The following is a 24807-nucleotide window of genomic DNA, read 5'->3' as shown; positions in this document are numbered from 1 at the left end:
GGGGTCTCCCAAAAGTAAAATGGAAGCACAAGGAAACCTCACAAGTTGTAATCCTGGACCGGCTTGCTAGAACAGCGTCTCAGTTGAGACTGAGTGCAAGAAATCACTGCAAAGGGTGGGGCGCGCAAGCTTCTTGAGACGCGACTTGAGTCCCGCTCAGCTTGTGCGCTGGATTTGGCAGTGCTTTCTTTCCCCGTCTCAGCTGAAACGCTGCTTCTAGCAAGTCGGCCCTGGCTGCTTATAATTAGTTGCAAAAGGCAAGAGTCATGGTTGGTGTAAAGCGCAAAGTGGAAACTTGGAGTCGTCGCATTTTCACGGATGACAAGTGACGAGGCGGCGAAGGACTGAGTAAACTGAACGTTTAATGGGGCGAACTTGTGCCCAAAAATAAAAGATAACAACGGAGCGTCGCGGGCGGCGAAGGCGGCGAAGCAGCACAATCAAACGCTGAGGCGAGACTGACTCCTGCTTGCCACGCGGAGCCGCTTTTGTACACGCGTTGGCTTCTGGAGCATTCGACGTAGAAGGTTCGACGCGTAGAACATTCCAACCTCGAATCAGCTAGACGGTTCTCGAATTGACCAGAACATCACATTACAGTGTCAACAAAAATGCGTAGCCGCGGCCAGGAGTCGAACCCTGGCCCTTCGCGTGGGAGGCAAGCGCAATAACCGTTAGGCTACGGCCGCGCTGCATACTTTGCGTGCGGCAGTATTATTAAACCAACACCATGAAAGTTGATCGTCTGACATTGTTATTTCAATAAATGAAATAGTAATCTAAAGAATGACAACCTAGGTAGGGTTTTGCTCATGTGCAACGCTTTTGTTAGCGCACTTCATGGGAAAGGGGTTTATGAGACCCTTTTTCTGAGCCTCAGATTTGAGCCAGGATGACTGGCTGTTTGTTGCCTTACCGTGAGGCCCAGTCACTGCGGTTTGGACACAATGCTCTCCGTAAGTTGACTACGAATAGAGTAACGTTTAAACCGAAAATCTCATATCCCTGCACGATGGCGAAGAAAACAGAACCGGCAAGGTGTGAAAGCTGGAACCTTTAAAAAATGTTTGTTTGTTTATCTTGAAATGAAGGAAAAGAAATTCCCCTACCTCATCGTTATCATATGTAGCTCAATATTTGCACGTTTTGTGGTGTCGGAACATGGCGGGCAGCATTGAATAGCTTATTTATAGGCACTAGGTGTCTTCGACAGCATGCTCGTGATTCTTGTGAAGCGCTTGTTTTTTGTTTTGTTTTTTCTTGCAAGATTAATTGTGATTCACCGCAAGAACAAGGAAGAGCGAGGAAATATTTGAGACGAGAATCCTCTGCGTCTGGTACAGAATCAGCGCCACTTTTCCTGAATTTCTCAACCTCGAATTTCAACCACCTTTCAAAAGATGACTGAAGTGCGTGCCGTCTGCTACAACATATAAGTCCATTTTAATATTTAAGACAATTAGTGTGCTTTAAAAAATTACAAGCATAGAAAGCGATTTCAATTAGAAAGAGAAAAGCTCTAATTAAAGAATCTTTGCTTAAATAGCTGTCCTCCTTTCTGAAACCGGTTTCTAGCGTACAAAGTCAAGCTCGAAAACAGTCAGATTTAAATTTTTTTAGAACAAATCCGAATATAAATACAACACAACCAGCCTTACAGAGAACCAGCCCAGTTCCTCTAGCATACAATAAAAAAATTAGATCAGATGCCAGAACTGCTGAAGTTGCACTTCTAATATTTTTCATGCTGAGTTTCTATGTTTACCAGGAGCATTATTAAATGTATTATTAAATGTAATTGCTGCCTTATGACGTGAAACTGAGTTACAACACTTCGAAATAGCATAAGAAAGGCTTTTTTTTAATGAATATTAAAAATGCCAGTGTGATAAATAGGAAAAACACGCATTCACGGAACCAGGCGGGTCATTTTTCTATTCAGTAAAAAAATAGGAATGTGTCTTGGATGCCTTACAAGTCTAGTAAACTTGGAATGCATAAAGGTATGTCATTGAAGATATCAAAACTTGCAAATTTTGTTTTCTTCTTGTACGTTAAGTTTTGACAAATTCATATCACATTCTGCACTAAAAGGGTGATGATGAATTGAAAATTTATTTGCAAAAAGTACTAAATATGTGGCCCGCACACAGACGCGACATTTGCACCGCAAACAGGAGCATTAGCACAGATGCTACCGGTTTATGGTTGGGGCCGTGGGACCGCTGCCTTCATGAGCCTAAGGACGAAAAAGAAAGGGCCTAGGCTGGGATGAGGAAAATGTAAAGTCAGTTGTTAGCGATGCGATTGTCCAGTCCTTCGTGATCTTGTTTTTCCGTGTTCAGCTGACCTGATTGCCAACCGTATGTGTTGCGTTTTTGAAGACCTTTATTCAACTGACACCCTCCAGCACCGCTCGTGCCGAGTACAACTCAGAAGTCCCATACGCACCGGGTTTTCTTTTGCCCGGCTTCCGCCCCCGCACTCGTAGTGCCCTCTGGACACCACATCTTTCCCCTCCTTTTTAAACAAACATACCCAGCTGGTAACATCCTGCCATTAACAGTAAATAGTTTAGAAAAGTCCGTCGCTTTCCTTTTTTTTTTTTTTCCTCTTCTATTAGCCTTTGAGGCTTGCGCCGATCTCGCACGGGATACCGTCGCTCTCCGTCACTATTATCTACATCCATGAGCGTCTCAGCATCCTGGGTGTTGCTTCTTGGCCTCGGGACTTCGGATGGTGCAGGCAAAGAGGCCTGTGGAAGGCATCTGTCGCCTGCGCTGTCTTCCGGTGTGCTGTCTGTCCAAGCCGTGGCAGACACCCCTCCCGCTTCGTCTGGACGAGACTCTGAAGGTACGGAGTCTTGCAACGGTGCTCGGAGCAACTGGTCCTGATGCCTTCGACATACCCGTCCCGGGGAGACTTGCACTTGGAAAGACACTGGACCAGTTTGGGCAGCGACTGTTCCTGGCTGCCACTTGTGACCACTTCGATAATCTCTGGCATAGACTTGGTCTCCTGCAGTGAAAGCCCGCTCTTGTCCTGGGTGTTGCCGCTGTTGGCGGTAGTGTGCGCTGGCCACACAGTCTGCAACTGATGGTTTCAGGAGGTCCAGTCTGGTGCGAAGATGCCGCTGTAGCATCAACTGGGCCGGAGACTCTCTTGTTGTCGGGTGCCGGGTGTTCAGTAGAAGGCGAACGTTTCGTCGACGGCGTCTGAGTGGGGGTTGTCCGTTGCTTTTGGGAGTCTTGACAAGCAGTCTGCATTGGCATTTTCCTCGGAAGACCGGTGGACGATGGTGTAGCGGTGTGCAGCTAGCTGACAGGCCCACCTCTGGAGCCTCGCTGCTGTCATTGTAGGGATCCCGGTCGTTGGGCCTAGGATTTTTCTTCGTTCTGCCAGTCACCAGGATGTCGTCCAGGTAGCAGGTGGTCTGCGGCAGCCCTTGAAGCACTTGATCCATAGTTCTTTGAAAAATGGAGGGTGCAGATGCTATGCCGAAGGGAAGACGGTTCACTTGGAACAGCCCCAACTGGGTGTTGATGGTGAGGTACTTCCGTGCTGCAGGATGCATCTCCAGCTGTAGGTAGGCTTTTGACAGGTCCAGCTTTGAGAAAAATTTCCCTCCTGCCAGCGTTGCAAACATCTCTTCTATCCTGGGGAGCGGATAGTTGTCGACCTCCAAGCACGGGTTGATTGTTGACTTGTAGTCGCCACAGATTCTTATGTCTCCATTCTTTTTGACGACCGGCACGATGGGAGATGCAAACTCGCTGCTGTCCACCGGGGTCAGGATCCCCGCCTCCTTCAGTGCCATCAGTTCTTTAGAGACAGCTGCCTTCAGGGCGTGGGGCACTGGTCTTGGCTTGAGGAACTTTGGAGTGTGCCCACTCTTCAGCTTGAGGTGAGCTTCAAACCCCTAAGACGGCCCAGATCGTCTGAGAACACCTGAGCAAAGTCCTTCAAAAGCGTGTCGACTTGTTCCTTGCTCCCCTTCTCCAAGCACTGGACAGCCTTGATGCTTGTCCAGTCGAGCCTCAGCACCTCCAGCCAGTCACGTCCCAAAAGCGGGGGACCCTTGAAGTCCACAATCTGCAGCGGTAACTTGTGAACCTGGTCTTGGTACTCTACTTCAACCTGTGCCTCTCCTACCGGCTTCACCTTTTTACCGGTAAATGCTCGAAGGACGACTCCACTTCTTCCCTTCACTAGATTGGGAAACCTTGTCTTGTACAGGTCTAACGGGAGTACCAACACCGCCGCCCCGGTGTCTACTTCCATCGTCAGCGGAATCGTGTTCACCTTCACTGTTACTTGCAGAGGCCGCGGACGTGTCCCCCGAAGCTCGAACATCTCGACCTCGTCTTCCGTGTCGACGTTCAGCGTCTTGACTTTTTTTCCTTGATTCCTCCGGCCTCGTGTCGGTGCTCCGCGATGCTGAGAAGCTGCTGGCCCGGACTGCTGGCTCCTGCACACTCGTTCAAGGTGTCCGCGTCTTCCGCACCTACGACAGTCTAAGCCTTTCCACCTGCAGTTAATTGCTGTGTGATTCGTAAGTCCGCAGTGCTTGCATTCGGACTTGTCCTGGTCCACCTTAAGCACCTCGACGTCCGCGCTCCGGCAATGTAAAACTTGTGCGTTCGCGGAGGCGGCTTCCATCGCCACTGCGATTTCTAGCGCCTTCTCAAACGTCAGGCCTGCTTCCGACAACAGTCGCTTTTGAATGGAGTCGCTGATAATGCCGCATACCATGCGGTCACGTAAGGCTTCGTTCAAAGTGCCGCCGAATTCACATGTCTGCGCCAACTTTTTCAGCTCGGCTACGAACTCGAGGATACTTTCATTCTCATTTTGGTTTCTTTTGTGAAAATGGAAGCGTTCCGCGATGACAAGAGGCTTTGGCGACAGGTGCTCTCGCAATATGGCTACCAGCTCGATGCACGACTTGCTAGCCGGGATGTCCGGCGCCACCAAACTCTTTAGCAGAGCGTACGTCTTCGCGCCAATGAGGCTTAGGAACGCTGCCACTTGCCTTTCTGGTTTGACATCGTTTGCGACGAAAAACTGGTCGAGTCGCTCGATGTAGGTTGGCCAGTCCGTGCCCGCTTCGTCGAATGGTTCAATTCGACCGAGAGTCGCCATGGCGTCGCGGCGTCACCGGGGAGTAGTGCGGCGGGCGACTCTTCGACGGGGCTCGCGTGGCTGGACGCTCGTCGCCAGTTGTTGCGTTTTTGAAGACCTTTATTCAACTGACACCCTCCAGCACCGCTCGTGCCGAGTACAACTCAGAAGTCCCATACGCACCGGGTTTTCTTTTGCCCGGCTTCCGCCCCCGCGCTCGTAGTGCCCTCTGGACACCACAGTATGTACCAACTAGCTCTACTGAAACCCGTAACTCCTGACCCCTCCTTGGAACCTGCAATGTGTAAAAAATCAAAGGTGTTTACAAAGCTCTGTAATGCGAAATTAGAGCTCAGCTCTTGAGGAGGAGGGGAGGGTATGATATACCCCCTCTTCTTTCATCCTCTTCCCCTTCTCCAGCATACCCTCCCCTCCCTACCTCCCCTCCTCCCCCAGTTTCCCTGCTAAATTTAGCTGGAAAATTGACACCATGTGACCTCAACATCAATCAGTTACCCCGCAAAATTTAGCAAGGAAAAGTGTGTCACATGACTTCAAGCAACCCATGAACAATTTAACGGGAAAATTTACATCACATGACCTCAACACCAATTCAATTTCCTGCTAAATTTAGCAGGGCGAACGCCACCATAGGCGGAAACGGGCGCCAAAGAGCTAAATTTCGGAAGGGTAAAAGGGGGCATCTTCTCCAACATCTGATCCCTGGAAACACCTGCATCCACCCCTGGCCGTTGGGGGGTTCAAACCCTATGTCCCAACTCCGTGCCCCAAAGTCGACTAGGAGGATGATCCTCCCAACATAGAACTTGCACTTGTCGCTGCGGCAGAAAAACGAAAGCCATTCGCAGGCAGGATGCAAACTGCAGTCGGCAGCCGCAAATTCTGCTTCTATGCAAGACGACCACAAGAAATTCCCATGGAAAAAAGAAACCCACCAATTTTATTTCATTTTTTGGTAAAACTTATTCTCGGTCCCATCCAGGCACTTTTGAGCCCGAGATTCTTCTAATTGAAAAAAGCTCCCCTCTCCTGACCCCTGAAGCCACTACGGCAGGCGCGGTTGCCCAGCTGACAAAGGAGGCTACAAGGCCCTCAGCCAAACCTGGACAATCCCTTGATTTCATTCATCGCTGTTTACTTCATGCTACTGGGCTACTTCAAAGAACCCAATCGTGCAACCAACCATTAACCAAGGCTGAAAGCACGAGGCAGTGCTCCAGACTAGAGTGCTACCGACAGTATGAGACCCCAAAAAATAAAACCCCTCTTTAGCACATCTGGCCTCCCAGTGCATCTCACCAGATTGGGCACTGCATTTTGTCGGTAACCAGCATTACAAATTGCAGTTCTAATATTGCTATTATTACAAGTTGTAACGATAACGAGTTAGCTAATCATGAGACGTCATCCTGTCTAGTTTCGGTCTCTTCTACAATTTCATGTATCTTCTTTACTCCAGTCTCAGGTTAATTCAACATGTTTACAAATTGCAGTTCTTCTGTTGCCAGAAGTACAACCTGCAGTTCTTACATTGATAGCATTACAAATTGCATTTTTTTTTGTTGCCATTTACCAATGGATGTTCTTAATTTTCCAGACTTACAAACGGCAGTTCTTATGTTCCCAGCATTACAAACTGCAGTTGTTACCTAGCAAAAAACATATGTAAGGACCCGTCAAATCTGTGTACCATCTTTACCAATGTATCAAAGATCAACTTTATTGTAAAGAAAAGTTTTAAACTTGTAAAGCCGATGCAAAGACTCAAGGTGCTCTCATTACAAGACACGTCCTTCAAATGACCTCTCGCAAATTGGCTACCCTTAAGTGGGAGCACAAAAGAACACTGCGAGACAAAATGACAGGACAGCACTCAACAAAGCTTGTGCAGTCAGGTCTAAAAGCTGGGAATTTTCATGGTCGTGGATTTGCCTCAAAATAGGCTCAACACATCTGTGCGGAGTTTGCTTCTTTCGCGTGGGTTGCGTCAGAACGCCCAAGGAGAGTGGCTAGAGCTGCCTCTACCCACCATCCTTCAACCAATCAGAGCTTTTTGTTGTCACCCCTGCAAAAGAAGCTACACTATAGTAACCCAAATATTTGATCAGCTAGTCGTTCAATTTTTAAACTTTGGTCCCCGTTTTTTAAAGCTGTGAAATGAATACAGCAGAACAAAAAGCACTACATATTATGGTTTTTAGGCTACTTGCTTGACCTGTAAGTTTTACATGTGACCTCATTCCACTCGAGAGGACATATGAATATTTTGGCATTATATTCCCTTAACTCCTTTTTCAGTGCCTGAAGAAGACAGGTACGCTACTAAATTACCTTTCCCCCCAAAATAAGCTTTTCCTGCTACGTTGCGAGACGAGATGGAAGCATGTTTCAGACCTGCTCAAATCAGTCGCTCGAGAGAAATATTACGCTGCAAGTGTTTTCATTAAAGGAAACATACAGGCCGTATTCAGGCACATTAAAAGTTTTGAGTAGGAGACTGCCCCTTCCCAGTTGCAACTGCAGCGATAACATTGTTACAGAAAGCTATCAGCTTGCCACAATTGGAAGGCACCCGATGACTGTGCAACAAACTCGTCCAGTAGTAAGACTTACGAACCAACTTTAACAAATAATCAAGTCTCCACAAATCATTGAGTTTTTTTTTGGCAGTGTGACACTAAATTAGTTTTTTCATATTGAAAATGCAACAATCAGCTCCCAAACAACACTGTTTCCAGGAATGCAAACCAATTTGTTATTGCAATATGGTAATTAGGATTTTCCTGTGATAAAACATTACAATCATCTTACAAACACGGTAGCATTTCACAAATTAACTACTTTTTTTTTTGGCAGTGTGATACAAAATTAGGTCTCTATATTTAAAATGAAAAAAAAACAAATTGCTCACAAAAACTGTTCTCAGAAATGCGCAACAAAATTTTGGCAAGATACCATATTTACTTGCAGAATGAACGCACTTTTTTCCGAAAAATCTATGCTAAGTTGAGGGGGGCGTTCATTACCTGAAGTAAAATTGTAAATTTTTGCGTCCCTATTTACTCCCATAATGAACGGACCATTTCTCCTGAAAAATTGAAGCAACTTCTTATCTCTTTGCACCCAGCGCAGGACCCAGTAACCAAACTAAGCTGTGCGAAAAAAACAAAAAAAGCCTGTTTCTTTTTTTTTTTCTTTTAATACCTTGGGTGGTTTTTTTTTTTGTTTTTCTTTCTTTGCCGCCTTTTGCAAGCTGTTTTGTCTGCTTAAGCTTTGCTTAGGCGAGGGCTCTCCGCTTATCTTTATCTCTTTGCACGCCGCCGCGCCCTACGCAGCACGACCCCTGTAACCAAACTGCGCTGTACAAAAAAAGAAAAGAAAAAAGCTCTTTTTTTCTGTTTCTTTCTCACTTTCATAATTGTTTCTTTTTTTTTTGCCGGTTTTTACAAGCTGTTTCGTTTGCTTGGAGGGCTTCTCCGCTCCTCTTTCTTACCTCCTTGCGCGTGGCGTGCGTGCGACCCCCTAACCAAACTGAGCTCTACAAAGAAAGAAAGAAAGAAAGAAAAAAAAAAAAGCTCTTCTTTGTTTTTTTGTAGTTCTGTTTTTTTTGTTTGTTTTTTTTCGCCTTTTGCAAGCTGTTTTGTTCGCTTTGAGCGTTTCTCCACTTCTCTTTCTTACCTTCTTGCGCGCGGCAGCGCGCAAACCCAAAGTCCAGACTGCGCTGTGCAAAAAAAAAAAAAGCTCCTCTCCATGTTTTTTTTCTTGCTTCCGTTGGATCTTTGCGAATTTTTTTAACGCCTTTTGCAAGGCGTTTTGTTTGCCCACGCTGCTCATGCATTCGCGACCTTGCTGCACCAGGATAGAAAAGTGTGTTAATTTGTAGTGCGTGGGGGGAGGGGTTAAAATTTTGACGTCCGAGTTGGGGGTGCGTTTATTACGCAAGTGAAAAAAAAAGTCGAAATTTTGAGAGCCGACTTGGGGGGTGCGTTCATTGCGCGAGTAAATACGGTATTGTTAAATTGGTTGTCCTCGATAAAACATAAGTCAGCTTAAAAAACAATATTTCAGTAAATCATTGAAAGCTTTTTTTTGGGGGGGCAAAGTGACAATAAATGTTTCCCTTTTTAAAATACAACAATGATAGGCTGAGAAAATGATATTTTCAAAAAAGCAAAAAGGTTTTTGACGATGGTGGTGAATTTTTTTGTCCGTATTAAAAGCAATAGCACGAGAGCAAGTGCCACTGCTACATTAAAATGCATGCGAGAGAAATTTGCTATAATAGTGCCACCGTCTTTGTGTGCAAACAGTATTCCCTAGCAGTGAAGTCAATGCATAAATGAAACACAATGTGAAAAAAAATATCACAGCCCAATGTTGCAACCCCCACCATATAAAAAGAGTAAAACAAACATCACAATTTAAGTGTCAGAGGATTGCACGCTGCTGTGTCAAAGGAACTCTTCTACAATTCCAATGGAATGGGAAAATTTGCAGCGATCCGTCTCCCCTTGTGACATGGACTGCAACTGTCACCCGTCGACAGCGAAGCCGAATCAAAGATGGCGGTTGAGTTGTGTGTCGGGTGAAATCCGGCTTCCGAGAGATTGTCCGACAAAGTCGAAACATTCGTGACTGGACTTGTAGGAACGGCGACCGGATCGAAGAGCTTCATCGGCTCACAGGCCGGCTCGGATGCCGGTGTGGAAACCGAAGAACCTGCAGTGACCCAAAGCAACGGAGATATTTAAGAACCTTCTTTATTTCTTAGGTACTAAATTAAAACCAATAAGACATGATTGTCATTCCGTGTCGTTCTGCGCTTTGTCCCTTGTCCGTATCCCCAATCTCGGTTTTACAACTATGCTCAATTTACACCAGCTAGCCCTCACCATTGCTTTGTATTGTTTGCAGGCTATTTTCATTGGAGCTAAATAAAGGATGCGTAGATATTTTCAAGAAAGCATGGTATTTTATAAAGATAGATGCGAAAAATTATCCAGCTAGAATAACATATTAAAAACACAAACACTCTCCGACATGCGAATGAGGTTCCCAGTGATGTGATTGGCCTAAGCCATCTTGGAGCACCTTTCAGAGCAGCCGAAACAGTGTTTCGGAACGGAAAAAGGTTGCTTTTTGAGCAGATATTCTTTGAAAAATAAAAATGTTTGTTTTAAGTCTGGACAAATCATAGTTTGTTCATTGCTTTAAGTCTGGACAAATCATAGTTTGTTCATTGCTCACCGCAATGAACAAACTATGGTTAAGTTAGACCACCTGCAAGTCTCAACATGTTAACTGAAATGCCAATGACAGGACATGTTTTGCAATGCTAAATGATACATATATATGTACCCCCTATAGATAAATAAGAACCAAGCTGCACATACTAAATTTATTTTAAAATGACTAGCTTAGTAGTAAACATCAAAGCATAAACTTGACTAGTCATAATAAATAGAAGCAGTATCCGAATGATGAAACACGTAACTACTGCAGTGTAATGTGAAGCTGTACACAAGAAAAAGGTGCAGTGCGACTAGCGGGTGCTTTTCCTTTTGCATTTCGAAACTTTCTGCAAGGCTGCTGCAAGCCTCACTTTGCCTTCAGCAAGTAATAAATGTCCACTTTCAATGTCTGCAAAGAGACATTGAGACATCCCACAAGTGTACAGTGCTCTAGGCATTGCGAAGCAATTCTGAAAAACCACCTGCCACCATTTTACTGGTTCCCGACGTGCCAGATTTTCGTCAAAAGCAAGCAAACGTAAAGCAATGGAAGCGCCCCGGCTGGTGCCTCTGTCGTGCAATCATGTTCGCATGCACGTGAGGGCAACTTCAGCAGCTTGCGTTTTGTCGTGCGAGCGGAGATAGCTGTTCAATCGAAACCATGCCACTCCGCTCTGTCGCCAACTTATTCCCAAAATTGTGTGCAAAATTTAACTGTGGACCACAAGACAAAAAACAGTCCAGCGGCACAGCTTGCCAGGCTAACAGGCACGGTGCAAGCTAGACACGCAGAAAAAAAGAACTTGAACGCATTGATGCAAGACATAGCGAGTCAAGATCAAAAAGTTCTTCAACAACTGAACTCGAGACAAACAAGCACACTGTGTGGGTTCAGCATGCAGACATTGCCTTTTTTGTTTTAGCTCACTTGTCTGCACCAACTTTCTTTCAAGGCGGACTTTGCACATACCCGGGCCCCTCTCAAAAGAAAGCCCACCGAGAGAAACCTAGGTAATCAATACTTCAACACAGCAGTCTTAAAACAGGGATTTTCGCAGTAGCGTATGATTCAGACAAGAACAGGAATGTTGATGACCTTGCGACTGTCCTTAAGTTTCCTTTAAGTATCCCTAATCGGGATTTTGCACGAAAGTTAAAGCAAACACTCACTGGCCTTCAGTTGTTTCTTGCTTTCACTAGTAATTCCTGGCAATCTGATGGACCCATTGATTACTTCATCATTGACGAACTGTTGGAAACATTCAGAAATGCGGACAGCAGTGTTGCAGAGTTGCCACTCCGGAGTTGGAATCATTCTGCACTTCAACGACACCAAAATGGAATGAGAATAGAATCAGATGCCTTTTTCCCGGGGGGGGAATGGGCTTGGTTCTTATGCAAGCTGTGTTGATTTTCATCTGGGGTCTCCAGGCTGATGGCCCAATTCGCTAGTGCATGGCTCTTGAAACAGCATCATTGCACTGGAGGTGACTGGCGATTCGATTGTCTCACTGGCTTCTACGAGAATCAAAAATGGAGCGCCCTCGGTGGAGTAACTAAAACTGAATGCAGTGGAACCTCGATTAGGTGTCCCCGGTTTCTCCGACATCTGCATTTTAAGACGAATTTGCTTAGTCCCGACAAACTACCCATAGAAATAATGTATTCAAACTTTGGTTTACACGATGCGCGATTCTACGCGTGCCACGTCATACGACGTTCCGGCGGGAAACCTGTGACGAATTCGACGGCTCCATGAGGAGGGGGGCAGTGGCTTCTACGCGCCGTTTCAGAGGGTTCAAAAACACGCCGCCGGCAACCCAAGACAGCCGCAGCACCGGGAAAGGGCAGGAGACCGCGCTTTCCCTTCACCTCCCGGGTTGTGAAATGCCTTTGCATTTCCATGTGCTTGCTTATCTCATCGTTCCCTCAATCACCCTCGCTCTCCTCTGCACACCACTCTCTCCAACTCGTTGCTTCTCCCAGGATTGAGCATGCTTCCGCTGGCTGCCGCCGTTCCCACTTCCGGAAAGCATGAAAAGCGACAAGGATCCCATCGTCACGATTGTGCATGCCAGCGAATGATGTCTCGCAAAAGAACACCATTGACGATGGAGGAAAAGCTACGGCAGATTATTAGCTTAGACATCCTTTAAAACCTCCGCTTGTCTTTTTCACGCGAGGCCAATCGCTGTATTCGTGATTATTGTTTTTTCCGGGTGATACGACGATCACGGATTCTACTATGATTTTGCTTGGTCCCACAAAAGTCGCATCATCGGGGTTCCACTGTAGTTGTATACAAACAAGGTGTCGGTCCTGGCCCTGCAAGGCGCAACAAAGCGGTTGTTGTAATTGTGCGCGATTAGCGGCTTTTAACCAGGGTGTGGAACTGAACCGAAAACCGGAGCCAAACCATTATAATCGAAATCAAACATTTGATATTGAACCCGAACTAGAATGGAATCTCCTATGGCAGTTCCCAGTGCATTGGAAACGGTTCGACGTGATAAAACGTGAGCTGCCCCATCTTGCGGGTGGCGGCATTAAGTCAACTAAATATTTTGACTAAACAAACGGCTGCAACATGGAGACAGCTTCACAATAATGGAACAAATAAGCGCAGCCCCATGGAGCACAAATTGGTGCCGGCATAGAGGTGCACGCATCCATACTCAACTTTACAATGAACCGCAAAGGACGCTACGAGCCACAGGAGACGATTCATAGCTCGGAGGGCGTCCCTCCGGCTAAGCGGAGCGATGCAAGGAGTGCCAAGTCAAGCTCCAAACTATGGATTGGCTTGTGCAGCACGTAGCGTCCCTCGCGGCGCGTCCTAGGTGAAACCGAGTATACCTGACTATGCCTAAAAGAGCCATTCTTTCTGCGTATTTTCTTTTCTTGCTGCAATATTCCTCAAGGAAGGAGAAAGCAAACACCAAAATAAGTTATCATCAGTTGACGGCTGTCGGTGCGTTTCTCCCCCATAGTGGCGAAAACGGGAGGCACCAAACGGCAAAGCCGCGACAAGCGCGACACTCCGTCGCCGCAACGCGAGTCGCCCGAGTCCTGGGCGCTGCTCGGAGAAACCTTTTTTATGCGCAAGTTGTCTAGAAACAGCAAGGCAGCGTTGTCTTGTTCTTTTCGTTTTAATCATGTACTCTTCTTCTCTTCAACTAAGTTGTTGGAGCAAGTCGTTTGGGCATGGGATGGTTTGCCGTTTCGATCTGAATGAGCATCGCTTGCGGTCGTGCGAATAGTGCACAATGCCTGTTGAAGACCCCAGGCTAGCAGTTATACTGCACTGGCTAAATCTACAGTGGGTAATCAAGGTTGTTATACAATGGCAGACTAAATTCCTGCTTTCTAAACAACCACTAGTTTGTCTTTTGTGGGAAGTTTGCGAGTATGGTGTGTGCTACCGTCACGGTGTCACTGCACGTGCTGGCTGATCGACTTCACGTGTGAGTACTGTGCTTTGGCGCGGTATCCAAGTGCCTGTATAACCACATAACTGTTATAGAAGGGTGTTTGCATTAAAAGTTAAAGATCATAAAACAAAACTATATTTGTTTTGCTGTCCTCGTTTCCGCTTTTTCTGATGAAATTTGAATGCAGATGATGCTCCATTGAAATCACCTTTTAGGAACTGGTTTGTGTTAGGTGGAACCGGTAATCAAACTATTATTTCAAAAGCACCACTGAACCAGAACCGAACAATATGCAAAGTTACTGAACCCAGCCAATCATCTAGTGTTTCTCTGGAACACAAATAAAGAATTCAATGGAATATGTTAAGAAATTGCAATAACGATGCGGCAAACATTTAAAAAAAATCCCGAGGACACTAGTCATGAGTTGTGAATGCGAAAGCCTTCTCGGCGACAAGAGGAGCAAAAGCGGCCGCAGCACCGGCAAGGAGTGCGGCGGTGCGTTGCGCAGATCACAATGGCTCGCTGGTGACTGCTGCGCCACTGGGCAGCGGCGGGAGTGCCAAGCTGGGCGCGGCGTGTGCCGATATTGCCACGTGCATTGCCGAGCAAGTGCGGGCATGGCCAAATTGTTACCATGCTGGGGTTTCGTGCGGAGGCTCGGTTCCTGGAAGCGGAAGCTCTTTGTATTTATTCTTTCAACTTAGCATTCTCTGAAGTTTGAAAACCTTGTCGTCTAGTCGAGGTTCGAATGTTCTACGCACCGAAAGTTCTAAGCCAAATGTTCCAGAAACCCACACTGGCACAAAAGGTGCTCCGAATGGCGGTGCGGGGTCAGTCTCGCTCTTGCACTCAATCATGCTACTCCGCCGCTCTTCGACGCCTCAGATCTCTTTGTATTTTCTTTGTTCGGGCACAAGTTTGCCCCTATTAAGTTTCCTCCTGCACTACCCACCTCTCTGCCAGTCATTCATGGCATTTTGCGGAGGTGCTGGATGCAACCCATGCATCGTACCCTTCCGAGGCCTTGCAGCACAAGCCCCATGCAGCCGCGGCTCGAGAGGATCATTTGCAAAGATTAACGAAACTCGAGGAACACGAAGCCGCCGGATCCAAGGCCTACCGCCGGAGTTCAGCCCCCTGCCTGCCAAGGCCAAGCAGTCAACAAAACGAATGATGAACAGCCAGTTGGCGCAAACCGAGGCCGCTCCACCCGTCGTCTACCCGCCTGTAGCCCAAAGAACCACGACGACCTTCCATGGCGAGGTCCACAAGGATGTAGAGGACTGGCTGCAACACTATGAACGCGTAGTAGTGGTGCAAAACTATCTATAGTACTATCGATAGAATCAATAGTCGCCAGAAATCTGACTATCGATAGTAAAAAAAACTATCGTAGTGATAGTACTATCGATAGTCGACTATCGAAAATCTATCGATAGCACTATCGGTAGTCAACTGTCGAAAAGCTATGGATAGTACTATCGACAGTCGACTATCAAAAAACTATCGTTAATCGACCATCGGAAAACTATCAATAGTCGACTATCGTAAACCTATCGATGGTACTGTCGACGACTTACTATTGATAGTTTTGCGACACTAGTAGTTTGCGTCGCTCCCTCTTCTCTTTTCATCCCTTTATTTCTCTCAAATGGGACACCAACTAGCCCAGGCACTTGCCTTCCCAACTTTGGTTCAGCTTTCAGTGATGACGAAGACGGGAGTTTGGGCGAGGAGGAGAAATGGAGGTGAGCTGGAGAAGAGATGGGGAAACCTCCTTCTCTCTTTAGCGTTCCATCTGCTCCCTCCTCCCTGGCTCGCCTTACCCTTGCCCTACCTTCTTCGGTTGTAATGGACTATAGTGGTGCAAAACTATCGATAGCACTATCGATAGCATCTATAGTTACCAGAAATCTGACTATTGATAGTAAAAAAACTATCGATAGTCGACTATCGAAAAACTACCGATAGTACTATCGATAGTCGACCATCAATAGTATCGATAGTCAATTTATCTATAGTTTTGCATCACTAACGCGTAGCCCACCATAATGGATGGGCCACGGAGCAGCGCCTCCAAAACCTTTACTTCTCTTTGTAGGTCACTGCAAGGCAGTAGTTCGAGAACCACGAGGCTTCAGTTACGTTGTGGGACACCTGTATCACCGGCCTGAAAGATACATTCACAAATCACCACCGTAGACAGCGAGCCGAAGACCTCCTCCGGACAAGAACTTAAAGACCAAATGAAAGCATTACCAGCTTTGTGGAGAATGTCCTACGCCTGAGTGCCCGCGCTGATCCTCCGGCCACCGAGAAGAAGCTGCGCACCCCCATGAGAGGCGTGAAGAGTGAAATCTTCGGCAGTCTTGTCCGACTACCCCCAACGACTGTTGACGATCTTGTAGCGGAAATTACAAACATTGAGTGCGCATTGTCGGCCCGGGCAAGCTGCTACCACCGGCTCGTCGGCACCTCTGTTGCGTCAACTGTCGCATCATTGCGGCTTGACCTGGACATCGTCGGTGTGGACAACATTCGGCAGATTATCCGGGAAGAGCTCCGAAAGCTGCTACCCGCCACTGACCGTCCAGCTTCGCTCTCCCTTGCCGAGGCCATGCGGGAAGAAGTCCAGATTCAACCAGAGGCTCCCATCAGGGTCCCCGAGAAACCCACGCTTACGTACGCCGCAGAGGTCCCAGGGCCACTGCCTTCTCCTCGCACCTATGTCGCGCCGCCCCGACGTCCTACGCCGCAGTACGACCGACGCCACGACGACCAGGTCCAGTACGCATGCCAGGAGCCCCGCGCAGCCTGGAAAACCGACGCCCTATATGCTACCACTGCGGGGAGGCCGGCCACGTGTACTGATGGTGCAGCTTCCGCCAGATGGGGCTGAGAGAGTTTGCGCCGAACGACCCTCGGCCCTGCCTGGGAGAACGACCAAGAGACATCGACGAGTACCTGCGATGTCTCCCGTCTTCAGCGAAGGGTCCTTCCCGGAGATTCCACTCCCCATCCCCACAACGTCCGACATCACCTCTTCGTCGGCCCCTCCAAGAAGGCTTGTCCCCCGTGTCGCTGGGAAAACTAAGTGCGGCAACGCCTGAAGGTGACGTTGCTGAAGACGACCGAAGTAAAGAGCCTCCAAGAACGTCGGAGTGCTCCCACTCTCCTGACGCCCCACACCGCAACGAAGCTCCTAAAATGGTGCACCACAACCTAAAAATTGTTATCGACGGCCACAATGCTTCGACCCTCGTGGACATTAGAGCAGACTACTCAGTCTTGAGTGGGAGGGTCTCTCGCCGCCTGAAAAAAGTTCCGACGCCCTGGCATCGACCACAATTTCGAATCACCGGAGGTCACCTTATTACGCCCGTCGGAAGGTGCACTGCCCGAGTCGAGTTTCACAGTGAGACGTGCCCCATGAAATCCAGCATTCTACGAGACTGTACCAGACACGTCATTCTCGGCATGGACTTTCTGTGTGAATATGGCGCCGTCATCGACCTTGGTGAGAACTGGTTGGTGCTGCGGACGCCTGTTCCGCCTTCAAATAAACTCCGAACAGCGTCAGCCGCCGTCCGAGTCGCTGCCGACTATGTGAACCTGACACCACCATCAAATGTACCTGTCGTAATCGATGCAGCTGCCTGCAGCATCTAGGGTGACCTCAAGGACGACTTCTAGGACAACGCCTAGAAAAATTCAGCCTTTCCACTCTGGTGAAAACCAGAGTGGAAGGGCTAGAAAGGTTGTTGACATCTATGAGCGACAGCGGCAACCAGACAACCAGCAAGCCAGTTGTCTGGTTGCTGCCGTAGCTCATAGATGGCGGCAGCTGTCCAAAGTTTTGTGTCGAGATTTATTTGTCCATGGACAATAAGCCCTGAACAGCTGCGCTGTAAAAACACACTGTTGTTCTCACTCTGCCAGCGACTATAAACAAATTTGAACAATCGCTCCCTATGATCTGCATTCCTTGCATTATAGGGCTTTGGGAGCTAAAGCTCGCTGCCAATTTCTACACTCACCATCCGGAGGCGGATCGAACTTGATGAGGTCGCGCGCCGCTCCGTAAGACTGGATGCCCTCCGACGGAGGAACTTCGGGGCTGAGTTCGGGCGACGGAATGCAGCTTGGAATCGGACCATTAAGCAGATCCTCGGGCGAGAGCCGGAGTTCCAGCAGTTCCCGTTCAAAGCCGGGGTCCGTCGACGGCGGTGCGACTGCCGAGAAGGACAGTAGTGATTCGGGAGGGTCCGTTGGATTGACCGTCGACTTCTCAAAGGCCTCGGTATCCCTCGCAAGGCGGAGTGTACGCCTGTCCTTTGGTCCCGAAAGGACAAAGTACTCTGGCAGGGCAAGAAACAAGTCCTCCAGGCTCGCAAACCCATGCTGGTGTGGCTGTAATGCGACAACGTACCTGCACGGGAAAGGACACACCCAACAAACTTAGAGGCTCCAACATTACCGAAATAAGTTACGAATGTTTTCGCTTCCGAGCAAAACGCTGGCAAGCCTAGCTCTAAAGCCTGGTACAGACATTTGCACTTGAGCGTGACCGACTGCACTATGACTCTGTGTTACCTCGATCGCCAAAGCAATTATGTCGTCGTAAGCTCTCACACGCGGTCCTAACTCAGTCCATCGCACTCGAGCCTTAGGAGGTCTCGTCGGATCTGTGTCCCAAACGGCTAACATATAACATTAGGGATGTGCGAATACTCAAATAGAGAAATTCAAATCGAATAAGAAGTTCCCGAATAATTTGATTTGTGAATCGAATTCTGAGTATTTGGCCACTCGAATATTCTATATATTAGGCCAAAGATGCGCGATCACGCGGAGCTCACAAAATAGCTGTTTTTCCTCCTGATGTTAGCGCCGTGACGCTTGACAGACCATGCGAGAAACACCCATTGGTCCTATTCCACAAAAATCTAACGTACAGGTTAGAAAAAAGAAAAGTAACGAACGCCACAAACTTTACAGCAAACAGATTTACTCATGAACGTGACACAATCTAATCTTGAATCACAACCGAAACATCCTGCTTGCGCCACTTCCAGGGAGGAATGGTTGGGAGGCCGGAATTCCGCACCATGCCTAATTCTTTTCACGAGTCAAGCCCTTCGATTCAAATTGAAGCGCCGATGTAGCACACACTTGCGACACTCACAGAAATCACCAACTGCAAGGTCACATATTGAAATCACGCCGATGAAACCAGCCGAGTTGTCATCATTCTTTCGGAACCACAAGCCGCAAATTCTGATTCAAACGAAAAAAATAGTGTGCCTAGATTTGAGAGGGTTTCCAACCGTTCGATAGCCGCGTTTGAATTATGAACTGCAAGAAGGTGACGAAAGGACGAAAGCGCCGATCGAACAGGTGCCGTCGTTCTTCCGTTTGCTCGCCTCTTTCCTCACGACAACACAACACATGCGCGATTACAACCAATCTGCGCAGGAGCCGTCTCAGTGGTTTCAGTTTCACTTGCTCCCTCTTCTAAATCTAGGCTCTCTAAAACAGGATAGATGGACAAAGGAATGGATGCATAGCGGCAGTTGGACGGTGACTTACGCCACCTAATCAAACATTATTTTTTCTTACTTCCGAGTATTGTTTAAGCCTGTTTACTCAGATTTATAAAATGAAATCCCGGGTGCCCTTTTTCTCCCTTAAAATTGAAACCAAATATCTCAAAATGCCCCTTTTCTGAGATATACAAATATAATAAAAAGGACATGTCGCGGCGTTAGGTCGTGCTTTTAACGAGAAAAAAGGCACGCATGGCTGTAACTTGGGGTTTTTTGTGACGCTTGGGGTGGATAGATTATGTTTGCGTCACAAAATTGAATCTTTAGTGCCCAACGTTAATCAGCAGCTGCTTTTCTTTTTTTCACCTGAACTTGTATACATTTGAGCTTTAGTTGCGTACAAGATGCATATTCTGCACCAGGCGCATACTTTGCACATATGACATTCACAGCACACTTTGAAAAAACCTACAAATAAAATCACCATTCAATATATGGCTTTTCTTCTTAATTCAATTCCGTATTCGAATCGATAACTACTATTCGGTATTTGCACACCCCTATATAACATACGTAGCTTGTTTCGCTGTATAGGAAAGCGAAGCCGAAGCTACAAGCATGAGCGTCTAGCTCGTGCACTGCAAGAATCGTTCAAAGAAGAATAATGCTTCGACTGCACAAGTGCAAAATCTTGGCAGGGCTGCCGAAAGCCCAGAGCTCGCTCCTCCAGCTTCCGCTATGCTTGCACTTAAAGGGCAACTCCACTTCATTTTCGATGCTCAAAAAACAACGCAGTTCTCTTTAGTATCACCTAGAAAGACTACACGTCAAGTTTTACGACGTAATTAAGCCTAAAAGTTTGTTAAACTGGTAAACAAAGTTTGAGATGCCTCAAGTCTCCGACATCTGCTAATTCTAGCGGCCGATGTGCGGCGCAGAGAACAGCGCAGTCAATACCGCGTGTTGGCGCAGCCAACACTGCGCCGCACGTCATAGTCTGGGACCGCTTTTTTTCTTGTTTGTTACTTTATCAAGGCGCAGCCTACAGGCGGCGCCAGCAGCGTGAATACCGATGTCCACGTGATCCAAAACGCGCATGCACTGATGAGCGTCTGAGCGAGCGCTCCGCGCTCGTCGTCGGCAAGACCGAACCTGCTGCGTCTCGGAGCAACGTTTTGTGCTGCGATGCCTGGCATATTACGAGTGGTTTACTTAACTTCAACTACTAATGGTTCCAAAAAATAACTTTAAAACAATTTGTCTTTTTCTGCGTCAAAACACTCTGCGGCCGCGGTAGTGCACACGTCGCTGGATAGCAGAGACCGTGGAGCAGACGACACGGCACGACGACGCTTGCTCCGCCGATCCGTCCGTCCGCACGGTCGGCGAGGTCGTGCGGTGACGTTCGTACCACGTGGGTTGTCCCAGACTATAACGACGCGGGACCAATGTTGCCAGGCGCGGGCGCAGTTTCGGTTTCGGTTTGTGATCAGGAGTAAAGAAGGATTACAAGAATTATATTTCCTTTTTTGAAAAACAAACGACGTCGAGCCGTTTATTAGTATTCCTTAATGTATAATCACCAAAAAACCTGAAATTCCTGGAATTGAGCGGAGTTGTCCTTTAAGAGGGTCGCGGTACCTCTGTTTATTCATCCGTTTCAGACACCAGATGGCGCGCAGCTCATGACGTGGTTGAACGCGCGACTTCTAGATGGCGCCAGTATCGACGTGTGAAAAGGCTCGCGCTATCCGCTGCGTGAAATAGATCCCCGAAACGTGTCGTCGTGTTCTCCCGGCAAAGGAAGTTGCTCCCTCCATCGCGCGCGCTTGGTATGTTTGCGGTCAGTCAGCTCAGTGTGCGTAGCATCGGGCGTCAGTGATAATACGCGCGGTGCCCAAGTCCAGCCTCTGCTCTTTGTGATGCAGTGGGTGGCGCTTGTTTCTGTTCGGAGGTAGGAGTAAAAATGTCAGTCCCCTTTTTTTGACGCTCGTTTCTACAGCTTGATTTTTTTTATCTCAAGTCTTGGGTTTTTATCTTAAGTGATGTACAGTACCGCCTCTTCGAAATCATACTTTGCGGCGGGCAATTGAGAATCAGGTTAGCATTTTATTTTGGTCAGCACTACACATTCAATGAAGACCTCGGACGGCGATGTAAATATGTGTTGCCCCCCAAAGTGTGTCCAAGGTGCGCAGTGACAATTGGAAATGGTATTCGCAACTCCAACGCCCTATAGGTGGCGGGGCGGTAGTTCCAAGATGGCGGAAGAGACGGGGATAGATTCTCCAGGATATCCCGCACGCCTGCTCGCGCTGACGCTGTTCAGCGCGCTAAAAATTATTTATTGGTCTACAAATGCGAAGCAGTTATGAAGCGATCATATTACAGGTGACGTAGATGCTGATGCACGTTAGCAAAACGGGCATGCTGTTATTTAAAAGTTGCAGAAACCTCAAATTGCGAAGCTTTGGGGTGGGCGAGCGCGTTTTAGGCACCGGCCAGGTTACTGTTTGTGGCAGAATATTTTTGAAGGCGATGAAGATATGTTTGCGGCTTTGCCTGGCCATTAGTTCTCTAATAAAAGAGCCGAGAACGCTTACCGTCAAGCTTCGGAAGAGCAGCGTACAAAGTATTGGTGTCATCGCGTCACAGGCTCACAACTCGCTGCTCGCCGTCTCGGTGTTAGTGTATTGCAACACGTCATCAAACTGCTCTATAGTTATTGATAGAAAGTTTTTTACCGCAGGCTACCGTGCGGTGTAGCATTACAACCGCAAGCTCGCGCTGCGCCTCTGAAGCTCAATTTTGAGTGCACGCCAGGAGCGTTTCCGTGCTTATCATTCTAAAAAAAAAAAAAAATGTTGTAGTCCTTACACCCCTACTCTAAAACTTCAGTTCGCCGTGCAGCCCATCGACGTCAAACTGACGGCCCCAACTTTTACGAGAGGCTTGATGACGGTGCATTATAAGATATTAAAAAGCTAAAGTACTTATCAAAGAGTACCAAAAAAAAAAAACACGAGGTTTTGCAGTAGGGCCAAGAAAACCCCGATTATTATTATTTTTTTACAGTCATTCACACTTACTTGGGTTATTTTAAAAAGTTGCACAACTCGGCTAACAAGTCGCTCGTGAAAGTTGGTAGCACTGGTTGAACGTCAGTGCACTGTACGTCCAAACGAAGTTTAGGGGTGTCGTACGCTCTGCAAAAACTGCCTATTAACATAACCAGCGTGTTCAGGGGTTTCATTTATCGCTTTATCAAAAATAAATATTTTAATGTACCATACATTTTTTGCACCGCGTTATTTGCAACATTGCGGTCCCTCTGGCCAAAACTGTGCGTTCTAAGCTCTCGTCACAAACGGCTGCCTAACACAGAACCGCTTAAAATGCTTCTAGCCTTTCTTTATTTGCTTTGTAATCACCTGAAAGCAAGTACGGGTATTCTGTCTTTTTGAATTGCTTGGGATAAATGGTCATGTTCCTTGTAACGGCCTTAAAACGCGAACCCATTCTTGATTTGTATTGCTCGACATACCGTTGCGCGAAGAGTTTTCTCCTACTTATGGCAAAGAATAGACTTTCCGTAGACCGTACTATAGAGTTCATTATTAGTGGGAGCGTTTTTCGTCACGTTGAGTACAGATTGAGCTGGCGGCCATGCACAAGACCAGAAATCCGCAGCGTATGCGATACACGAAAAGTCCCTAATAAAATTAGACATCCCGGTCCTTCATGCAAGGCTGTTGCAAGGCGGAGCACAAGAATTCCTTTTTTAACGCGTTCCCTTTTTTCGTTAAAACGGCTTCACGCATCAAGGCCGACAGTCCCTGCCACCGTTTCCGCGCCACCGCCGCCGTCCCCGCTCCTCTGGTTCTCCGTTCGTCCGCGGGAGGGCGAGCGGCGCGCTGGAGTTGCGAATTGAAGGCGCGCGACCGTCGGTTGGTATAATACACGCGTTAGATACACTTATTCAGTGTAATAATTTTTGCCAACGTATTTTATCTGTTTCGACAAATTACATGGTCGAGTCTATTGATAACCTTGGGTAGACTGAACGTACAGAATGTCCGGGCTTTAAATACATTTGATTCATTTATGTGAATTAATAACAGTACTCGGTGCTATGCAAAAAGCGCTTAGATGCTATGGTAGTGAGTGGTGGCGTTTTACACGCTGACTCGCTATTGCATTCGCTGTGCACAGCACGTGTTCAGATGGAATGTGTCAAATTGTATTTCCGATTGATATGATAGATTTACTTTGATACAGTGTTAATTATATTTTCCTGGTTTAAACTGGTCCGTCCCTGATCTGAGCCCAAATTCAAATTCGAGAGTGCAGACAGACTTAGCGTCGTAACAGCCATAATGCACAGAAAGAAATTAGTACCATGAAAAAAAAAAGGATAACAGGCGGCTTGGTGTTTTAGACGCTTTCAGCGAGTCAGTTACTAGAGTTGCCACCAGTCGGCGCGCCCCGCGTGCGCTTTCCAGGTTGCCATAGCCGACCTTCAGTTTCTCGCCGTTGCTCCGCGCTGTGTGCTGCACAGGCAACTACCAGAGCTTCGTTTTCGTGTTCTTTTACGTTCCGCATTGAAATCTTGAATTTTCTTTAGGTCGTTTCGATATTTAGGAATTTCATTTAATCATTTCATCCTTATATTTCGATATAGCTCTTGTATTTTCTTATTTATGAAATGGAATCGGACAGCGAATGGGTCGATAATACAAGAATATGAGGCTTCACTGACAATGTAAGTTCATCCCATTCTTACGTTTTTGTTGCTAATAAAGGGCATTCAACACTATTGCGACATATGTAAATTGCAACTAACACAGTAAGGCTATCGCAGCCGTGCTTCTCGCTGCATGTGCACGCTCGTTTCCATAAAGCCGACTCGCATGTAAGCGATTTAGCGTGCGACGAGGCGAGCGACGGAGATTTCTCACTGTCGCCCGTCGCATAGCTCGGTTTTGGGATTTCTAGAAAACGTCGCTCACCGGATTGGTCGCTTGCTCCGTCGCTTCCACGCGGTTTGCCTCGTCGCGCGACTGACTGAGCGACAGCAAAGCCCGTCGCCGTCGCTCATATGGTCGCTCGCCAAATCGCTTCCATGCGGTTTATACTCAATTAATTTCCATGCACACAGCATTGAACCATTGGTGCCTCGATATTAAGTAGAAACCGCATGCAAGCGATTCGGCAAGCAAAGAGACAATCGACGGTGACCCGCTTCGCTGTCACTCGGGCAATCAAGCGACGAGGCAAACCGCACGGAAGCGACGAAGCAAGCGACCAAGACGGTGAGCGACGTTTTCTAGAAACCCAAAAAACCGAGCGATGCAACAAGTGACAGTGAGAAATCTTCGTTGCTGACTCTCGTCCTTGTTGCCGTCGCTCGTCCCGTCGCACGCTAAATCGCTTACATGCGGGTCGGCTCTACGG

General features: G+C 47.4%; 2 protein-coding genes across 4 annotated transcripts in view; both read right to left on the bottom strand.

Moving 5' to 3' along the window:
- Window positions 1-689: 689 nt before the first annotated feature.
- LOC115312227 lies at window positions 690-3925 on the bottom strand. Its single transcript, XM_029971123.4, has one exon. It carries the CDS (start codon window positions 3815-3817, stop codon window positions 2525-2527), a length of 1293 nt encoding a protein of 430 aa, XP_029826983.2. The 5' UTR covers window positions 3818-3925; the 3' UTR covers window positions 690-2524.
- Window positions 3926-6053: 2128 nt separating this feature from the next.
- LOC8042239 (meiosis regulator and mRNA stability factor 1) overlaps window positions 6054-24807 on the bottom strand; it is a 262432-nt gene continuing 243678 nt past the window's right edge. For all 3 annotated transcript variants that reach the window (XM_042294539.1, XM_029971129.3, XM_029971130.3), the window contains exons 20-21: window positions 17845-18236; window positions 6054-9861 (exon numbers count right to left, since the gene is read on the bottom strand). In XM_042294539.1, coding sequence (XP_042150473.1) covers window positions 9608-9861; window positions 17845-18236 — 646 coding nt within the window. In that variant the 3' untranslated portion in view covers window positions 6054-9607. The remainder of the gene's footprint in view (window positions 9862-17844; window positions 18237-24807) is intronic.

This window comes from Ixodes scapularis, unplaced genomic scaffold (genome assembly GCF_016920785.2).
Source record: "Ixodes scapularis isolate PalLabHiFi unplaced genomic scaffold, ASM1692078v2 PGA_scaffold6__148_contigs__length_123643588, whole genome shotgun sequence".
Lineage (NCBI taxonomy): Eukaryota > Metazoa > Arthropoda > Arachnida > Ixodida > Ixodidae > Ixodes > Ixodes scapularis.
Note: the sequence above shows the minus strand (reverse complement) of the source record. Positions and strands in the feature narration are given on the sequence as shown.

Excerpts from the sequence above, each read along its gene's own strand:
- LOC115312227 (XM_029971123.4), bottom strand. The coding sequence starts at position 3,817 with ATGGCACTGAAGGAGGCGGGGATCCTGACCCCGGTGGACAGCAGCGAG.